Source organism: Nelumbo nucifera, chromosome 3 (genome assembly GCF_055504915.1).
Source record: "Nelumbo nucifera cultivar China Antique chromosome 3, China Antique-T2T, whole genome shotgun sequence".
NCBI lineage: Eukaryota > Viridiplantae > Streptophyta > Magnoliopsida > Proteales > Nelumbonaceae > Nelumbo > Nelumbo nucifera.
This window is the reverse complement of record NC_142651.1, coordinates 9198196-9215659: the sequence shown is the minus strand read 5'-3', so window position 1 is coordinate 9215659 and position 17464 is coordinate 9198196. Positions and strand designations below refer to the sequence as shown.

Below are 17464 nucleotides of genomic sequence, written 5' to 3'. Positions count from 1 at the left end.
ATACTTTATTAATTTATCCATTCTCAGATAACATGGCATTCCCAAAAATTCTCTCGTTGACCCACAACAGTTGTAGTTTTAAGAGAAGCGCTGTAAAGTGTAAACTATTCGGCGCATGTTAGCAGACAACGTGGAAGTTTCACTTTCACAGAATCACAGTGGGCAATGAGCAACGTAGCAATCCGTCATTATTCATCCGGTCGACGTCAATCCGACAATCACCTTAGGCTTAGTTAGGGTGATGATTAAGCATTTAAGCGGGAAGCTGGAACTTTCCCGCCCCTTAAAAAGGAAAGGGAAAGTCGAGAGAGATCGAATTCGAAACACCAAACACAAGTTACAGACTTACACAGTGAGAAACAGAGAACGAGACAGAGACTGATAGCGCAATGGATGGAGTAGAATCGGAGCCAACTCGAATAATGTTAGGGGTGAATGAGTCTTCCATCAAAGGTTACCCGCACGCATCCATTAGCAGCCGCGGCGCATTCGAGTGGACTCTTCAGAAGATTGTTCCCTCTAATTTTAGTCACTTCAAGCTCCTTTTCCTTCACGTTCAAGTACCTCTCTCCCTCTCTCTCGCTTAGTTTTTTGTTTGATTTCTTTACCTTCTCCCATTTGATTATCTGTACTACGGCAAAGAAAATGAGTTCAATCGCTTTCATTTGTTTTTCTTCTCATATTCTTTGCACCTTCGGGGTTTTAATTTATCTGTGAATCTTGCGACTGCTAATCTTATTTTCATTCCCTTCTTTATGAACCCTAACTCTAACCATTTCTGAACTTGAAACTTTGAAAGATATCTTCTTATCTTTTTTCTTTTTCTAGGATTCTGTTCTTTTCTTTTTATTTTATGTTATTTTTGAGACATTACCGAGTGCGAATTCTGTTTATACATCGTCATGTCTGGAGATCATATTCATCCAGCCTGGGCTATCCTACATATTCCATCGGTCATGTCTTGGCAAAACACGGCTGGACAGGTGCAGGGTCCTTTTGATTTCAGCATGTATCGAGTACACTGCAGGGAGTAGAATTGGCTTCCTCGGGATGATGCATCCATTTCGTTACTTGTTACTGATAGGGCAACCTCGTCATTTGCCGGTGTCCTGCTAAACTGGGACTACTAATGATGAGGGCAGATTTGGCCCTCCAGTGAAATTGCGACACGTGGCACCTCGTGACAACTAGGCAAGCCCCCGGTCAACAATTTACCAAGTTGGTTCCCCCCCGGGCACCGGTCTTGCTGGCCTAGCGCGACTTAGCGCGGCCTGGCGCGGCCTGCGCGCGACCTGCGCGACCTGGCCGGATCAGCCTGCCACATGCGCCGACCTGGCAACCTGGCCCGGACACCGATCCGCCGACTGACACAGGCGCCGACTTGGCAACCTGGCCCGGACACCGACCCGCCGACAGACACAGGCGCTGGCCTGACAACCTGGCCCGGACACCGACCCGTCGACTGACAGGCGCCGACCAGACAACCTGGCCCAGGCGCCGACCTGGCCGCCTGGCACAAGCGCCAGCCTGACAACCTCGAGGAGTTCATCACCGTACCCCGGTTCTGACGGGATATGACGTCTTACCATTTGAAGGCTTTTCACCCACCTAACCCGTGAGGGCACCACTATATAAGGACTCCGACCCCCAAAGCCAGAAAAAAGAAAAAAGAGGGTATGGTAACCCCCGCTCTCTAGCTCTCTCATTTCTCTCCAAGCCCTTTGTAATCAGAATGCTAACTTAGGCATCGGAGAGTCCCCACCGGGAAAATACCCCCGGGTCCTCTGATTCAGTTCCCGCAGGTCCCTTAGCTCCCGCCGTCTACAAAGGAGAGAAAATCACCTCACGCGGGGGGTAGTCGGGTAGCACTGCACCAGGGAACTCCACCATCCTCTGAGTTGCAGACCGCCTAGGAGCAAGTCAAGTGACGAGTTCGCCACCAGGGAGCACTGCCGGGCAGTTCGCCACCAGGCAGTTCGCCATCAGGCAGTTCGCCACCAGGCAGTTCGCCATCAGGCAGTTCGCCACCAGGGAGCACTTCCAGACAGTTCGCCACCAGAGAGCATCACCAGGCAGTTCGCCACCAGGGAGCATCACCAGGCAGTTCGCCACCAGGCAGTTCTCTCTCAGGATGTTCGCCACCAAGTAGCTCATCACCAAGACACGTCACCACCAGGTCAAACACGAGGTACTTAGCCAAAAAAATTTTACACATCCCAAAAAATGGTACGTGACCAAAAACGGTTACATCAACTAACATATTGATAGGAGATCCAACAGTTATTCTATGATATATAGGTTAGGTGGAGATCTTGATACAGGTAGGACTTGTGGAAATCCAAATGTTGAACCGTTGACGTCAAGCAAAGTATATCATCGTTGAATGTAGTTCTAAAAATCTATTAGTTTGAAGGCGGTAGTTTAGCAGCAGTTGTATGGCTTTGACTTCTTTGTAAACCTAACTTCTTCAACGAATTCGTTGATCCAAAAGAAAGCTCTCCAAGGAATTCGGAAAGTATCTTTTCCTTTTGTTTTATTACATGACCTGCTCCGCTATATTAATCGGTCTATGTCCCCTAGGAAGTTCCTACTAGATTTCTTCATGTGTAGCTTAGTTGTTTTTTTCTCCTCCATAGTAATGCTTCTTACTGCCCATTCTGAGTTTTATTGACAATTTCAATTAAAAATTAGTATTCTATTCTAAGCTTTTGCTCTAAATGTGTAGTCTTTTGGGTATAATGCCACTCAATATTTAACCGAGCTTCTGGATTTTGGGTTGTTAAAGTAAGGTATCCCTGCCATAGCGCCTTCACGTGCATGATATAAGTATATTACTTGGGATACCCATATCTCTGTCTAGTGTCCAGAATTTTAGGAAATGGAGTCTATCCCCATTTCTCATATCCATGTCTATGTCCATATCCATATTTGGGCATCATAGCTTATAAGTTGTTGAGCCAATGAGAATATGTTGGCCATCTCATCAAGACTTCAACTCTAAAGATGGTTATCGTGCATTTTTCTGGGACTTTATTTTCCTAGAACATCAAGCTAGTTGACAATGCCTTTTTTCCTGCCCTCTTGGTATGAATGCTGAGCTAAACTGTATAGAAAGATTGTGACCAGAAGCATCGGAGTTGATCTCCTTAATTAAAACATAGTGAAATGATATTATTGCAGACTAAGATTATATTCTTTAACTGGTACATTAGTTGAAATTCTTTTGTTATCCAACTTGGCATATTGTGAAGGGATACAAACGAGCCTTCCATATTTTGTTGTATTTACCTATTATATTCCTCCACAATGAAAAGATATGGCAAAGCCATGACCTGCAGAGCTAGTTTTATTGTTAGGTTGGTTACAGTATGCTTCCATTCCACTGCTTCCATTTCTTCCCAGTTATTGTGACTTTATATCTATCAAAATATAGTATCTGATGGATTTTCCATCTTTTAATTGTATGTTTTTGTAGTTTTGGGTATCTTCTTTTCAAACTATGGTTATCTATGAAAAGCTAAATTATATTGATACATCTACTATGGAATAACACATGCATGAAATAAAAAATATAGAGTAATCATCATCATCCATGCCTTATCCCAACTATATGGGGTAGGCTACATGAATCTTGTTTTGCCAATCTATACTATTTAAAGTCATATCCACTGTTAAATTGTTAGTGCTTAAATATTTTTTTATTACTTCTACCCATGTCCTTTTTACTCTTACTCTACCCCAAATTCTTCTAACCTCTTCAATGTGAAAAGAAAAAATATAGGCTTAGATGAAGTAGGAAAAATTAATAGAGATATTGGGAAGGAATAGGAAATGGAGGATACTTGGAAAGATGAGATGAATAATAGACAAAAGAAAGGAAGAAAGGAGAAAACTGGGAAAAATAGAAGAAATACTGAAACCTGAATATTTTCTTGAAGTTTATTATAATGATGAAATTTCAATCATTTCTGAAAATTTTGATTTCAGGTCAAAACTTGCTTTGAAATTACAATTTAATACCTTCATAGTGATATATTGATGGGTCCATTGTCTCTGCTGCTTTGTTTACTTGTTGGACAGTATTTATGCATCACCTGAAGATTTTCAAGCAATGAAGAACAGAGATAAAGCAAGAGGGCTTCACTTGCTAGAGTACTTTGTTGGGAGATGTGAAGAAATTGTGGTATCTAAGGATTTCCTTTTAGGGCTGATAGACCTTCAGCTTTTCCTTTTCTTCCCTCCTAAATATACATTTTTTTTCATATAATGGGTAGTGATGATGCACAATCTGGCCGTTCTTAGCTGTCGATGATCTTGCCTCTGAACTGAGTAACAGGGACCTGAAACGGAAGGAGAAGAGAAGCTCCGGGGAGAACTCGGCGTAAGGGCTCCGAAGCTCAAGTTAGAATCCTTCAAAGGCAAGATAAACCAGATAGCGCGAAAGTTAGCATACCTCGTTCCTGGGGGGTAGAAGCCTTTTATAACCACTTCGCGCACTCACTTCCAGGCTTCCGTCAGGTCGGGCATGATTACTTCTGAACTCCTGCCAGTTCGGATGTCATTTCCTCTGGCCGGATAGAACCGCCACTGTTCCTTTTGTCGGAGCCGTCTCTGTGGCTAGTGACGACGGTTGCAGGTGGCGGTAGCAGGAAGCCGTTTGAAATGCGGCTGTCAGGCGTCAGATCCCAAATCAGTCAGGTACGTCGCCCTTGGATACGGACGTCTTTGGTGTCGGGTACGTTTGGTTGGCCTGGTGTTTCGGAAGTGAAGTGTTGGAGTGGCGAGCGAGGTGTCTTGAGTTCGGCTTGGAGTGTTCCGAGCTGCCATGGGCCAGCTCGGGTTAGCTTTGTGAGGCTTGGGGCCCAGTATAGTTCGTGCTCCTTGCAGGGAGCTCGGGTTCTCGGTAGGGAGCTCGCTCTTAATAGGGAGCTCGGACTCCCAGTAGGGAGCTTGCTCTTAATAGGGAGCTCGGACTTTAGGGATCTCGGGTTCTTACTTAGGGAGCTCGGACCCTTAACAGGGAGTTCGCTCTTAACAGGGAGCTCGGGCTCCTAGTAGGGGGCTCGGACTTAGGGAGCTCGGGTTCTTACTTAGGGAGCTCGGACCCTTAACAGGGAGCTCGCTCTTAACTGGGAGCTCGGGCTCCTAGTAGGGGGCTCGGACTTAGGGAACTCGGGTTCTTACTTAGGGAGCTCGGACCCTTAACAGGGAGCTCGCTCTTAACAAGGAGCTCGGACTAAGTACAGTGGTCTGGAGTTCGGGCTCGGTAGTGAGCTTGGACTTGCTTCCGATGTTCGCTTTGGGCGCTCTACAGTCCCGAGCTGCTTTGGGCGCTCTACAGTCCCGGCAATCAGTGCCTCGTACTCTACCTCGTTGTTGGATGCCGCGAACTCAAAGCGTAGTGCGTATTCCAGTTTTGTTCCGCTCGGGCCGCGTAGCACTATTCCAGCCCCGCTGCCTTGTTGGTTCGAGGAGCCATCTACGTGAAGGATCCAGGGCTCCTCATCCCAGTTCGCGCTTGGTCTAACCAGGAGGGATGCCACACTGGCTGCTACTTCACGGGGTTCGGACTCGTTTGGCTTGGGAGCTCCGAGTTCGCCCGAACTGGGGATCTCGGGCTCGACCGGCTCAGGGGCTTCGAGGCTAAACGTGCATTCTGCGATAAAATTTGCCAAGGCTTGGGCCTTGATGGCAGTTCTTGGCTTGTACTGGAGATCGTACTCGCTGAGTTCGATGGCCCACTTCGTCAGCCGGCCGGAAACCTCGGGTTTGAGTAAAACTTGTCTCAGAGGTTTGTCGGTCAGGACGATGACGGTGTGGGCCTGGAAGTACGGGTGGAGTTTCCGTGCTGCTACCACCAGGGTATACGCTAGCTTTTCTGTCTGCGGGTACCTTGTCTCTGCTCCCTGCAAGATTTTACTAACATAATATATGGGTCGTTGGACTCGGTCTGCCTCCTTTACTAGTACCGAACTGACCACCTCATCGCTAGCCGAGAGGTACAGTTCTAAGACTTCGCCTTCCTCGGGCCGAGCTAAGGTTGGCACACTGGCGAGGTAGCCTTTTAGCTCGTCAAACGCGAGCTGACAGTCTTGGGTCCATTTGAACCCTTTGCCTTTGATTGCTTTGAAGAAGGGTAGGCAGCGATCTGCCGACTTGGACATGAAGCGGCTTAGAGCGGCTATGCGGCCGTTTAGCCTTTGGACTTCTTTTATTTTTCGAGGTGGTCTCATATCTAGGATGGCTTTTATTTTGTCTGGGTTGGCCTCGATGCCGCGTCGATTGACAACGTAGCCCAGGAATTTGCCCGAGGTGACGCCAAAGACACATTTGTTGGGGTTCAATTTCATGTTATACTGACGTAGGATTTGGAAAACAGAATCTAAGTCTTGTATTAATTCTTGTGAAAACTGTGTTTTGACGACCATGTCGTTTACATAGCACTCTATCTTTGTGCCGATCAGGGGCCGAAACAGCCTATTTACAAGTCTTTGGAAGGTCGCCCCGGCGTTTTTTAACCCGAAGGGCATGACCTTGTAATAGTATAGACCGAACTCGGTTATGAAGCTGGTTTTTTCCTCGTCGGATTGGTCCATCCGGATTTGGTTGTAGCCTGAGTAGGCATCCAGGAAGCTTAGCAATTCATGTCCCGAGGTCGCGTCCACTAGGCGGTCGATCTTAGGAAGGGGGAAGCAGTCTTTCGGGCAAGCTCGGTTCAGGTCGGTGTAGTCGACGCACATGCGCCACTTGCCGTTTGCCTTTTTCACCAGCACAGGGTTGGCCACCCAGCTCGGGTAATGGACTTCCCTTATGAAGTCTGCCGCAAGGAGCTTTTCGACTTCCTCGTCGACCGCTTTCCAGCGCTCCGGGGCTAAGTTCCGTTTCTTCTGTCTAACGGGTCTGACTAAAGGGTCAGTGTTAAGTTTGTGAGTTATAAGACTAGGGTCAATACCAGGCATATCGGCCACGGACCATGCAAAAATATCTAAATTTTGGAGTAAAAAACTTACCAGTTCGGTCCGTAGGGGTTCTTTGACAGAAGCACCAATCTGGAGTGCGCGAGCTGGGTCCGTAGGTGAGGTCGGGATTGCGATTGTTTCTTCTGTTGGCGAGGCTCATTCTTCGCTTTGCTCCGTAGGCCGCTCCAAATCGAGGTTGCTGGCCGGCTTGGACTTGCCTTTTAGGGCGGCAACGTAGCACTTGCGGGACTCGAGCTGGTCGCCCCGCACTACCCCCACACCGAAGTCCGTAGGGAACATCATGGCCAAATAGTAGGTGGAGACCACCGCCCGCAGGATATGCGTGATTGGCCGTTCTATTATGGCACAAGGCCACGTGCCGACTTCCACGGGCACCGTTATTTTTCCAAGGGGCCTGACTTCCTCCCTGCTGAAGCCCACCGGGGGAGTGCTTGCAGGTTTTAGTTTGCTCCTTGGCAGATGTAGCCGATCAAACGCCGACTTGAAGAGGATGTCCGCCGAGCTGCCTGAATCTACGAGCACGCGCCTAACCTCGAAGTCGCTGATCCTGAGTTTAATGACAAGTGCGTCGTCGTGAGGGTAGCGAACTCCCCGCGCGTCGTCTTCTGTGAAGAGGATCGGCTCCTCGGTCTTCGACCTTTTCGGAGGGTTCCGCTCCTCGAGGACCGCTTCGCGAACTGAGGTCCGGGCTGCCGCTGATGTGCATCCCGCCACCACCGAACCTCCCACAATTACATGGATGGTTCCCCGAACTGGCCTTTCTGCCGGAGGCTGTCGCTGCATCGGTTCGGCAGGCCTGCTGCTAGTCTCAGGGGCGTCCTTTAAGTGTTCGCCCGGCTGATCCGCTTTATTGCTATTATTGTTGTGCTGTACAAAGTTTCTTAAGTATCCGCGACGGATGAGCCCCTCTATCTCGTCTCGGAGGTTATTGCACTGCTCGGTACTGTGACCGTGGTCCCTATGGAAACTACAATACAAATTCTTGTTTCTTTCGTTCAGATTTCCCTTTAGGCGAGGTGGCCATTTCACGTATGGGGCGTCCTTGATCGTCATTAGGATCTCAGTCCGCCTCGTGTTCAGGGGCGTGTAATCCGTCCGAACTGGCAGGGGAGCTCGGAACGACTGGTTCGGTTTTGGGTCCCGGGCTGGGTTTCTTCGGTCGGCCGGGCTAGAGGGCTCGCCGTCCCTCTTTCTTTTCTCGTTTCCGCCCTCGGTTCGCTGGTTGATTTTCTCCTCCGTTCTCATGAACTTGTCCGCGAGCTTGAGGAACTCGGCCACGGTCGCGGGCTGGTTGGCTACCATGTGCCATTTGAACTCCTTGTGCGTCACCCCTCTTTTTGCTGCGGCGAGCTGCACCGCGGGGTCTAACCGCGGTATCTGTAAGCATGCCTCATTGAATCGCTTGATGTAGCCCCGTATGGGTTCTCCTTCCCTCTGGACTACCCCGAAGATGCTTTCCTCTGCTCTGGGGCACCGTTTGCTGGTGACAAAGTGTGCAGTGAAGACCTGCACGAACTGAGCCCAACACTTTATCGATCCAGGGGCCAGGTTCCTGTACCAAGTGCGGGCTACCCCCTTGAAGGTGGTGGTGAATGCCACGCACATGCATGATTCGCTGGCTCTGGCGAGGTGCATTTGGGACTGGAAAGCGTCCACGTGGTCGTTGGGGTCGAAGGACCCGTCATACTTGTCTAGGGGCGGGAGCTTGAAATCTCTGGGCAAGGGGACTGCCAGGAGTTCTGAGGCGAGGGGGGAAGTAATTGAGAGAATCGGGGCGACTCCTACCTCGTCCGAGCTCGTCTCGCCTTTGCCTCTGAGATCGGATAGGACGCGGGTGGCGGTTCGTCGACTTCGACGGCGCCTTCGCTGCTGAGTGGGCCTTGTACTGGCGCTGCTGGCCTCCGTGTTGCCGAGCTCGATGGGCCCGGAGTGCTGGTAGTCCGCTGCTGTTAGTTTGCCGAATCGGTTTTCCACCAATGGGGACTCCGGTTTGGAGACCCGAGGTGCCGACCTCGCGGGCGAGGTTCCCGATCCGCCTGCGAGCCGCGAGGCGGGGATGACTTTTCTTTCTCTCCGGCCTGGGGACGAGGCCTGGCTGTTTGGGGGATTCTGGGGCCTAAAGGCCTTTCCTTGGTGGAGGCGCCCATCCTGCGGAGAGGCCTTGACTGGCTTCGGGGTAGGGTGGCGAGGTGGAAGTAGTGGTTGGTTCGGTGTCAGTTGGGGGAACTACTGTTGATAGTGGTATTGTGAGAGGTTGTGCAACACTTGGTGCTGGTGAAGCTGGTGTTGTTGGAACTACTACATCTGGGCTTGCATTGCCCGCTTGCACTGCATTAAGTCGTCCAACCGATTTTGGCTAGCTGCCAGGGGGATGGCGGTTGGTTCAGTGAAGGTAGTCTCGATGGGAAGAGGGAACGGGATGTTTGCGGAAGGTAGGCTTACAGGTGCCACTACTTGTGGCGTAGTCAGATTGGGGATTCCATCCACCGAGAGGGGGATGGTGAACTGCCCAACACACACCACGGGAACTTGGGGCTGCTCCCCGGTGGTGTGTCTCTGTGCCGCGTCCGGCGTTGCTGGATGAGGTAATGAGTATTGAGTTTTTCAAAGAAGAAGAATAGGGTATGAAAGTTTTGGAGGGAGGCCTTTAGAAGCGTTTCCCACAGATGGCGCCAATTGATGAAGCACAATCTGGCCGTTCTTAGCTGTCGATGATCTTGCCTCTGAACTGAGTAACAGGGACCTGAAACGGAAGGAGAAGAGAAGCTCCGGGGAGAACCCGGCGTAAGGGCTCCGAAGCTCAAGTTAGAATCCTTCAAAGGCAAGATAAACCAGATAGCGCGAAAGTTAGCATACCTCGTTCCTGGGGGGTAGAAGCCTTTTATAACCACCTCGCGCACTCACTTCCAGGCTTCCGTCAGGTCGGGCATGATTACTTCTGAACTCCTGCCAGTTCGGATGTCATTTCCTCTGGCCGGACAGAACCACCACTGTTCCTTTTGTCGGAGCCGTCTCTGTGGCTAGTGACGACAGTTGCAGGTGGCGGTAGCAGGAAGCCGTTTGAAATGCGGCTGTCAGGCGTCAGATCCCAAATCAGTCAAGTACGTCGCCCTTGGATACGGACGTCTTTGGTGTCGGGTACGTTTGGTTGGCCTGGTGTTTCGGAAGTGAAGTGTTGGAGTGGCGAGCGAGGTGTCTTGAGTTCGGCTTGGAGTGTTCCGAGCTGCCATTGGCCAGCTCGGGTCAGCTTTGTGAGGCTTGGGGCCCAGTATAGTTCGTGCTCCTTGCAGGGAGCTCGGGTTCTCGGTAGGGAGCTCGCTCTTAATAGGGAGCTCGGACTCCCAGTAGGGAGCTTGCTCTTAATAGGGAGCTCGGACTTTAGGGAGCTCCGGTTCTTACTTAGGGAGCTCAGACCCTTAACAGGGAGTTTGCTCTTAACAGGGTGCTCGGGCTCCTAGTAGGGGGCTCGGACTTAGGGAGCTCGGGTTCTTACTTAGGGAGCTCGGACCCTTAACAGGGAGCTCGCTCTTAACTGGGAGCTCGGGCTCCTAGTAGGGGGCTCGGACTTAGGGAGCTCGGGTTCTTACTTAGGGAGCTCGGACCCTTAACAGGGAGCTCGCTCTTAACAAGGAGCTCAGACTAAGTACAGCGGTCTGGAGTTCAGGCTCGGTAGTGAGCTTGGACTTGCTTCCGATGTTCGCTTTGGGTGCTCTACAGTCCCGAGCTGCTTGCCTTTGCCACGTGTCGGGCGATCGCGAGGTTGGGCCAAATTTCCCTTCATCAGGTAGAATAGTATTGATGAATTGGCTGCTAGTTTAAGTTATTTGTCTGGCTTATGTTTATAGGTTTCTTGTGAAGCATGGTTAAAGAAAGGTGATCCCAAGGAAGTGATCTGCCATGAGGTGACAAGGGTTCACCCAGATTTTTTAGTTGTGGGAAGTCGTGGGCTTGGGCCTTTCCAAAAGTATGTCTAGCACTTGAGTTGAAAACATTCATTGTGCCTACTCTGTTTGCCCTGTTCCAACTCATGACATCTATTTATCACATATACGGTTGAAAGTTTGAAGGAAAAAGTTATAGTTTGTCCTCTTCCTATTTTTACTAGCTCCATGTTGGTTTTTTCATTATCTTGCTTGTTGGTGAAAGTTCTTATTCTACGGCTTGCTACAGAAATTGCTATTTTTGAATTAGCCATTGCCCAATCAACTTGATAGGAATATCTCGGAACATCTAACAAACTGTTATGGTTATGGTTAACCTTCTTGCAGGGTGTTTGTTGGGACAGTGAGCGAATTTTGTGCGAAACATGCAGAGTGCCCTGTCATCACAATCAAACGCAAGGCAGATCAGGCACCACAGGACCCTGTTGACGATTGACCAGTGTCTAGAGAGCACTTGAATTTTTGCGTAGCATCATGTAGACAATATTACATGTGGAAATGACGGTCAGATTTTCAAAAAAGCAGAAAATTAAGAACAGAAAGCTTTTGCTGGAAAAGTAGAGGATATTGTGTTGTACATGAAGAAACTTATTTTTTACTCATCATGCAGTTGCTTTAGCATCTCCATTTTCAGCTGGTTTTGTCTCTCCCTTGGTTTCAAAGCTGTCTGCAGGTTTAAATTCTTTGAATTCTCCGTTGCCGCCCTGGTCTCCATGGCGAGTTGGTTTTGCTGTTGGCATACCCTTATTGAATCCACATTCCAGGTCTCGCTCTTTGGGGTGGAATTTGCGGTCTCTTCTGGGTTTTTTGCTGGAGAAATGGCTGTTGCAGAGCCGGCCAAGGAAGCAAGCAATGGTTGAGATAACTATTATCACGGCCAAGACAATGAAAACTGTCCCAAAAGAGCCCCGGGAATGTGAAGGAGGGTGTGGTGAGACAGTTGTTGGGTAAACAACCGCAGGCTGAGACTGAGAGAGCGACATTTTCAGCTCAGTTTCTTCGTTTCAGCCTTTCAGGGCAGTGTGAAGGCACGGCTGCTTGGTTTGGTATCGGGGTTCTCCGGTTCCTTGAGTTAGGATAAAAGGCAATAAGAAACAATGACATTGGGAAGGAAGGGATGGCTTATTAATAAATCAGTTGCCACCGAGTTTTGAATTCAAAAGTAAGGGTGCTTCTCTTTTCATAAAGACAGGAGGTAAAGATATTCCTTCTCTTCCACTTTATTGTGTAACGGGGTGTCCCATGATTGCCTAGGAACAAGAGAAAGGAAATTTTTGCAGCCTCTCTAGAGCACCTCCACCTCCAAGGCTTAAAAAATAAGTAGTGTTCAAAGAGTTATTGAAATGGGGAAAACTTTTTGTATGATTAGTATAATTAGAGACAAGGTAAGGGATGAATGAAGTATGGTGTAACAGTGTATGTCTTCACAACTTAATTCTGCGGGAAAGAAAATCTACCATTTTCTACTAGAATTGCTAGGCGAGGAGGCGTTCCTGATCTGGGGCTGCAGATCAATGGCCCACTTTTCTTCTGGATGCAACCATACAACTGAAATTGCACCGATTGTCAACACCATATAGGGGATTCCTTCAATCGCTCGTGCCCAATACGCTTGTGATGGATCACATATGCAAGCTCCCTCTACATCAAGTTTATTCCCCAGGCTCCACGCCTCCACTAATTTCAGATATAAGAAAATAAAAACTGTTTTGGGATCTGTTCCATTTTCATCCACTTAATAATGTATCATGTCTATCTTCCCAACTCCCAAGACGGATATGTATTGGAGGGGTGTGCGTTTTAATGATAATGATGGGAGGGGAGATATGCCAAAGAGGCAAATACTGTGCTTTCTCTTTTCGTTACTCCCAAAGAAGGATCTCTGCAAGCTCCATGATATTGGATATTGAACATGGGCCACTTTATATACAGAGATTAGTTGGTATTGGGAGTTTCTATCTTTTTCTTTTTTCTTTCTGTAAAAGCCACCTAAAACTTTGTTTTTTAACCATTAGAAAGAGTTCTTCAAATGCCTACACTGCGTGACCCCATTTGTAACAAAAAAAAAGAAGAAAAGAAAGGAACATTGCCTATTGCTACTGCTGGTATAAAACTATTGACACATAAAAGGCCGGGAACCTTCTGAGCTGGTCGTAGCTTTTTTCACTCAGAGACAATCTGTATCGGCATCCAATTGTTCCGAGTTGTTTAACGTTTCCATGTTCCGTCGGGACCTTGCTGTCCAATTTTAAACGATGGCTTCGGACTTAATTTTGTAAGATTTTAGTTTGCGAATGCGCAAAATAACTCGAACAGGCATTTTTCGATAGTAGCATTACAAATATTTTAGTGGTGCAGGGGCAGGACTCAAGTGATGCTGCTCCAGTTTGATACAGCAATGATAACCCCCACGCCGGATTGTTTCATATCTACTCAGGTAGTTCAAGCGTTTAGAGACAATGTCATTTTATGTCAAATCGTCAACATGAAACTTATATTTGAGTTGTATTTATATTCAATGACACTGCCCTATTATGCTATTTAAAAATATGTTTTCTGACCAGTGAGTCATTATTACACATGGATTAACATGTAGATGTAGAACAAATGGTTATAGAAATACAGAACAAAAAATACCTGTCTTGGGGGCAGGGTGAATGGGTATTCAATGGCATATTACTAGCATGCAACACACCAGAATATGTATAAGCTGTTCCATGGGACACCGACTAAGAAACAGGTCATTCAAATGGGAAAGCTGAGGGAGATATAAATCATTCCTCTCCTAAGAATAATAAGGGAAACCTAAAGTTGATCCTCGTATCACTATACAAAATATTTTATTAAACTGCTGAGCATCTGTAACATGTAATATTTAAAGTTTTGCATGACCCAACTATCCCCCATAGATTCTTATGGATTTTTGGTTTCTTAAATCTTATTTTTTTTTTATTGGACAATTGGACTTTTAAGGCATTTCAGGTACATCCATTTGAGAAAAAGTCCAGTTCTGACCCCGTTTTCTCTCACAGTTCATCATCAGCTATATAAAAGCCTACAACACAAGCTCTCACCATCCACTATTCAATGTTGTCGACCTCCTGAAATCCAATCGCATGCGCATCCCCATTCAATGCTGATCCTAGCATCCTCTAGCATTTTAAGAACAGGAATTATGCATAGAATTAGAATCCTAATCGGACTATCCCCGCGCGGGATCATTTATGTTGTCACTGGAAAGCTTATGGTCTTGGGCTCACATCCGACATGTCGTTTATGGTGCTTGGTGCCTAAAATTAGAAGTTAAAACTCCCAACTCCTTTGCAATATCAATTCTACTGTGGAACCAATGATAGTGCTCCACGCCAGTAATAAAATATATGGGACTTGCAACTATTTAACTTCTCACTGTCGACTCCATGTATAACTAGAATGGGTTTATCTTTGGTTCAGCTAATCCTAATACCAAATTCCTACCTACCTGCTATAGTGCTTTTGAATCTCCTGACAATATAATATCCAAACCCCTCCTGTTTCTCTCTCTTTAAGACTGAAGCACCTCCAATGGTGATGCGTAAATCAATTCAACATCTCACGAGAAAATTAAAATAGGTAGCTTAATAATCAATAGTGATTTCAAAGATTATATGCATCCCAATTTACTAATGGAATGTAATGAACTACAAGGAGTCTAAATGCATCTGTAATCACAAATAATAAAACAAATAAGTTATAATACCTCAATTCATGTCTAACTACTAAATATTTAAGAACGCGGTTTTTCTTTCTTCTCCTTGAAAAGAGCAAGCAGGGAAACACCAGAAACCTTAACCACCTTGAATCTAACACCGGGAATATCTCCAACTGCATGACCCTTACGACCGAACCCAGCAATCAAAACTTCATCCTGGAAAAAACAAGCCCAATGGCTCAGCTAAGCAACTTGTCTACAAACATTGAATGCGAAAATGGATAATGTCTTGTTCTTAGTTCAAACTCACATTTTCTTCAATGAAGTTCAAGCAACCATCATTGGGAACAAATGCTGCAATTTTCTTTCCATTCTTTATAAGCTGCACTCTGGCACACTTTCGGATAGCAGAGTTGGGTTGTTTTGCCTCAATGCCACTATGTCACAAACCACATAATTAGGATTAGCACACACTACTAAGGAGCACTAGATCATTAAACAAGTAAACGATTAATATAAACTCGTAATAACAATTATAAGTTTTGGTCATTTATTATGTTTGAGTCTGCCAAAAAACCAACAAGAACTGTACGGTCTGGTGATTTGATTAGAATAAGAAAAACACTTGTATGATATCTTGGTCTTGGTGTGACCCAATGGATGGTGACTCCCAAGTCCCAAGATCTTCTGGTTCTGTGTCACATTATGGGCCAGGTAGCCCGACGGCACGGCCCGGGCTTGGTCATATAATTAGGCCCGCGGGCCTGACCTCAAGCCTAACACAGTAAGCCCGATTGTGTTTCAGGCTGGGCTCGGGATTTGTCAAAAAAGCCTGGCCCGAGCCAGTATTATATATTTTATAAAATATATATTTATAATTTAATATATATATATATATATATATTTTTTTATTCTTTTCTTTATAATTTCAATCTCTCTCTCTATTCAGCCGCTTCAACATTAATAATAGTAATAGTATAGTATAGGCTAAATTTCGGGCCCAGGCCCAGGCCCAGGCTCGAGCTTCGGGCTTTTTATGAGGGCCGGGCTCGGGCCCAAGTTGTAGGCCCGATGGTCGGGCCGGGCTCGGGCCTTAAAAAAATTTGCTAATACACAGTAAAAGCCCGGCCCGGCCCATGAACAGGTCTCACATATGTAATAGTAGTTGTTATCTAGGAGAAGGGATTCAAGAGGAAAAAACAGATGATAGTAATCGTAAGAAAAGAAAAAAATGAAGCAATATAATGACTAGAGGAAAAGAATTTGACCCTACATTTTCTCGAGGACAATTCCCTTGGCATGAGAAGATCCAGCAAAAGGCTTCTTCCACTCATTACCAAGATGGCTTTTCTTGTAGGCTTTATCTGCCCACTTTTGCCTCCTCCTGTGTGTTTTGAGCTTGCGCCCAGCTCCCATACCACGGGTTTTCCTGTTGCCAAGAAAGAATCACATGCCTTGAGAATTCAATTTTTGTGGTGACATTTAGCACATGCTGCTCAGTCCTCAAACTCGATAAATATATGTCTACAATGCAAGATAACCACAACACAGCAGAGAATAGCTTGGTGTGTCCAAACAAAACAAATAGAGCCACTAAAACATTTAATGCGATTGACATCCAAAGCTAGTTGCCTAAATATTTTCAAGTTCCGAAACAAAAAAAAAAAATAACGACAACTTTAAATTTTGAGGCTTCTTCATTGTTTACTATGATGCTGTGTTCATTATCGAAAGTGAAAATTTTTAAGCAGAGGCATAACAGAAAAGCATGATGCTTGGCCACATACACTCGCGCAAAAAATTGAGGCAGAGCAGGTAAAGGTTCTGTTGGAACGTTTCTGGTGTTCGATGGAAACGGGAGTATTCCCAATTAACGTTCTTTGAGCAAACATGGACCATTTAATCTGAAAGCCCGATCGCCTTTCGAAAACTAAACTAGTTCTAAGTGCTAAGACACTCTTTTGAAGCAGAACACTAGTATATCTTGGCGATTCAAAGTCGGGAAAAAGAAAATCTTTTCGCCCCAAAAAAACAAATAAAATAGCACATAAAAGTAAAACCTATCAAGTTGGCAGATCGGAACATAAATATTTTATTGAATCAGTCAGAAACGAAATTTAAGAGCATATGTAAACAAAGGAAAAACAAGAGCATTAACGAAATCTAAGACCACTTACCCCATCCTGACTTAGGCTGCTGGAGATTCGCCTATCTTTTTCTTCGACTAAAGGCGAGGAACCCAGTTAGGGTTTTGGCAGAGGGAGAAACCAGAAGGAAGATGACCTTATAAACCCTAGCCTTTTATAGTTGACCGGATACCGTGCGTTATCACATTTTATTTTTCTGAATTTCCTAAAATGTTCCTAAGCATATAAAATAAAATGACGAAAAGATCCTCTAACTACTCCGAGTATGATGTCAATAGATCGAGTATATCCGACGGATCCGAATCGACCGAACCTTCGATTTACAATTGGGTCGGTTTCGTTTTTTTTTTCCCTGTCCCAATCAAAATATGGTTTTCCCCTGATTACTAATTGCATCAGTCAGTTCCAATTTTTGCCTGTTTCGACCAATTCAGATCCCGAATCAATTATTTTATTAAATACATATAATACTATTTTAATTTCTTTATCATATTTTATGCTTGATTATCCTCACCTGCCTACATGTAATTGCCTCTGTTTCTATTGTTTCCCTTACCTGCTTCAAGGGTATCAGTTCCAATTTTTGATAGATTATAAATAAGATAGTATTAGTTAAAAATGTTTAATTTATTAACATATAAATAATTTAATATTTTTCTATTATTTTATAAATGCTATATTATCAAAAATTCAAAATTTAAAATT

At 45.9% G+C, this 17464-nt stretch overlaps 1 protein-coding gene and 1 non-coding gene across 3 annotated transcripts; one reads left to right on the top strand and one right to left on the bottom strand.

Moving 5' to 3' along the window:
* Window positions 1-85: 85 nt before the first annotated feature.
* On the top strand, window positions 86-11548 carry LOC104593187 (uncharacterized). 2 transcript variants are annotated; one of them, XR_734544.3, is made up of 2 exons: window positions 86-560; window positions 11249-11548. It is a non-coding gene; the product is annotated as an uncharacterized LOC104593187 (transcript). The 2 variants fall into 2 exon arrangements; XR_016084708.1 differs by having other exon boundaries at window positions 86-2188.
* Window positions 11549-14530: 2982 nt separating this feature from the next.
* On the bottom strand, window positions 14531-16947 carry LOC104593186 (small ribosomal subunit protein uS12-like). The gene is made up of 4 exons (XM_010252935.3): window positions 16790-16947; window positions 15886-16041; window positions 14923-15049; window positions 14531-14828 (listed from the first exon to the last, which is right to left on the bottom strand). The coding sequence occupies exons 1-4, from the start codon at window positions 16792-16794 to the stop codon at window positions 14688-14690; spliced, it is 429 nt and encodes a 142-aa protein (XP_010251237.1). The 5' UTR covers window positions 16795-16947; the 3' UTR covers window positions 14531-14687.
* Window positions 16948-17464: the final 517 nt, after the last annotated feature.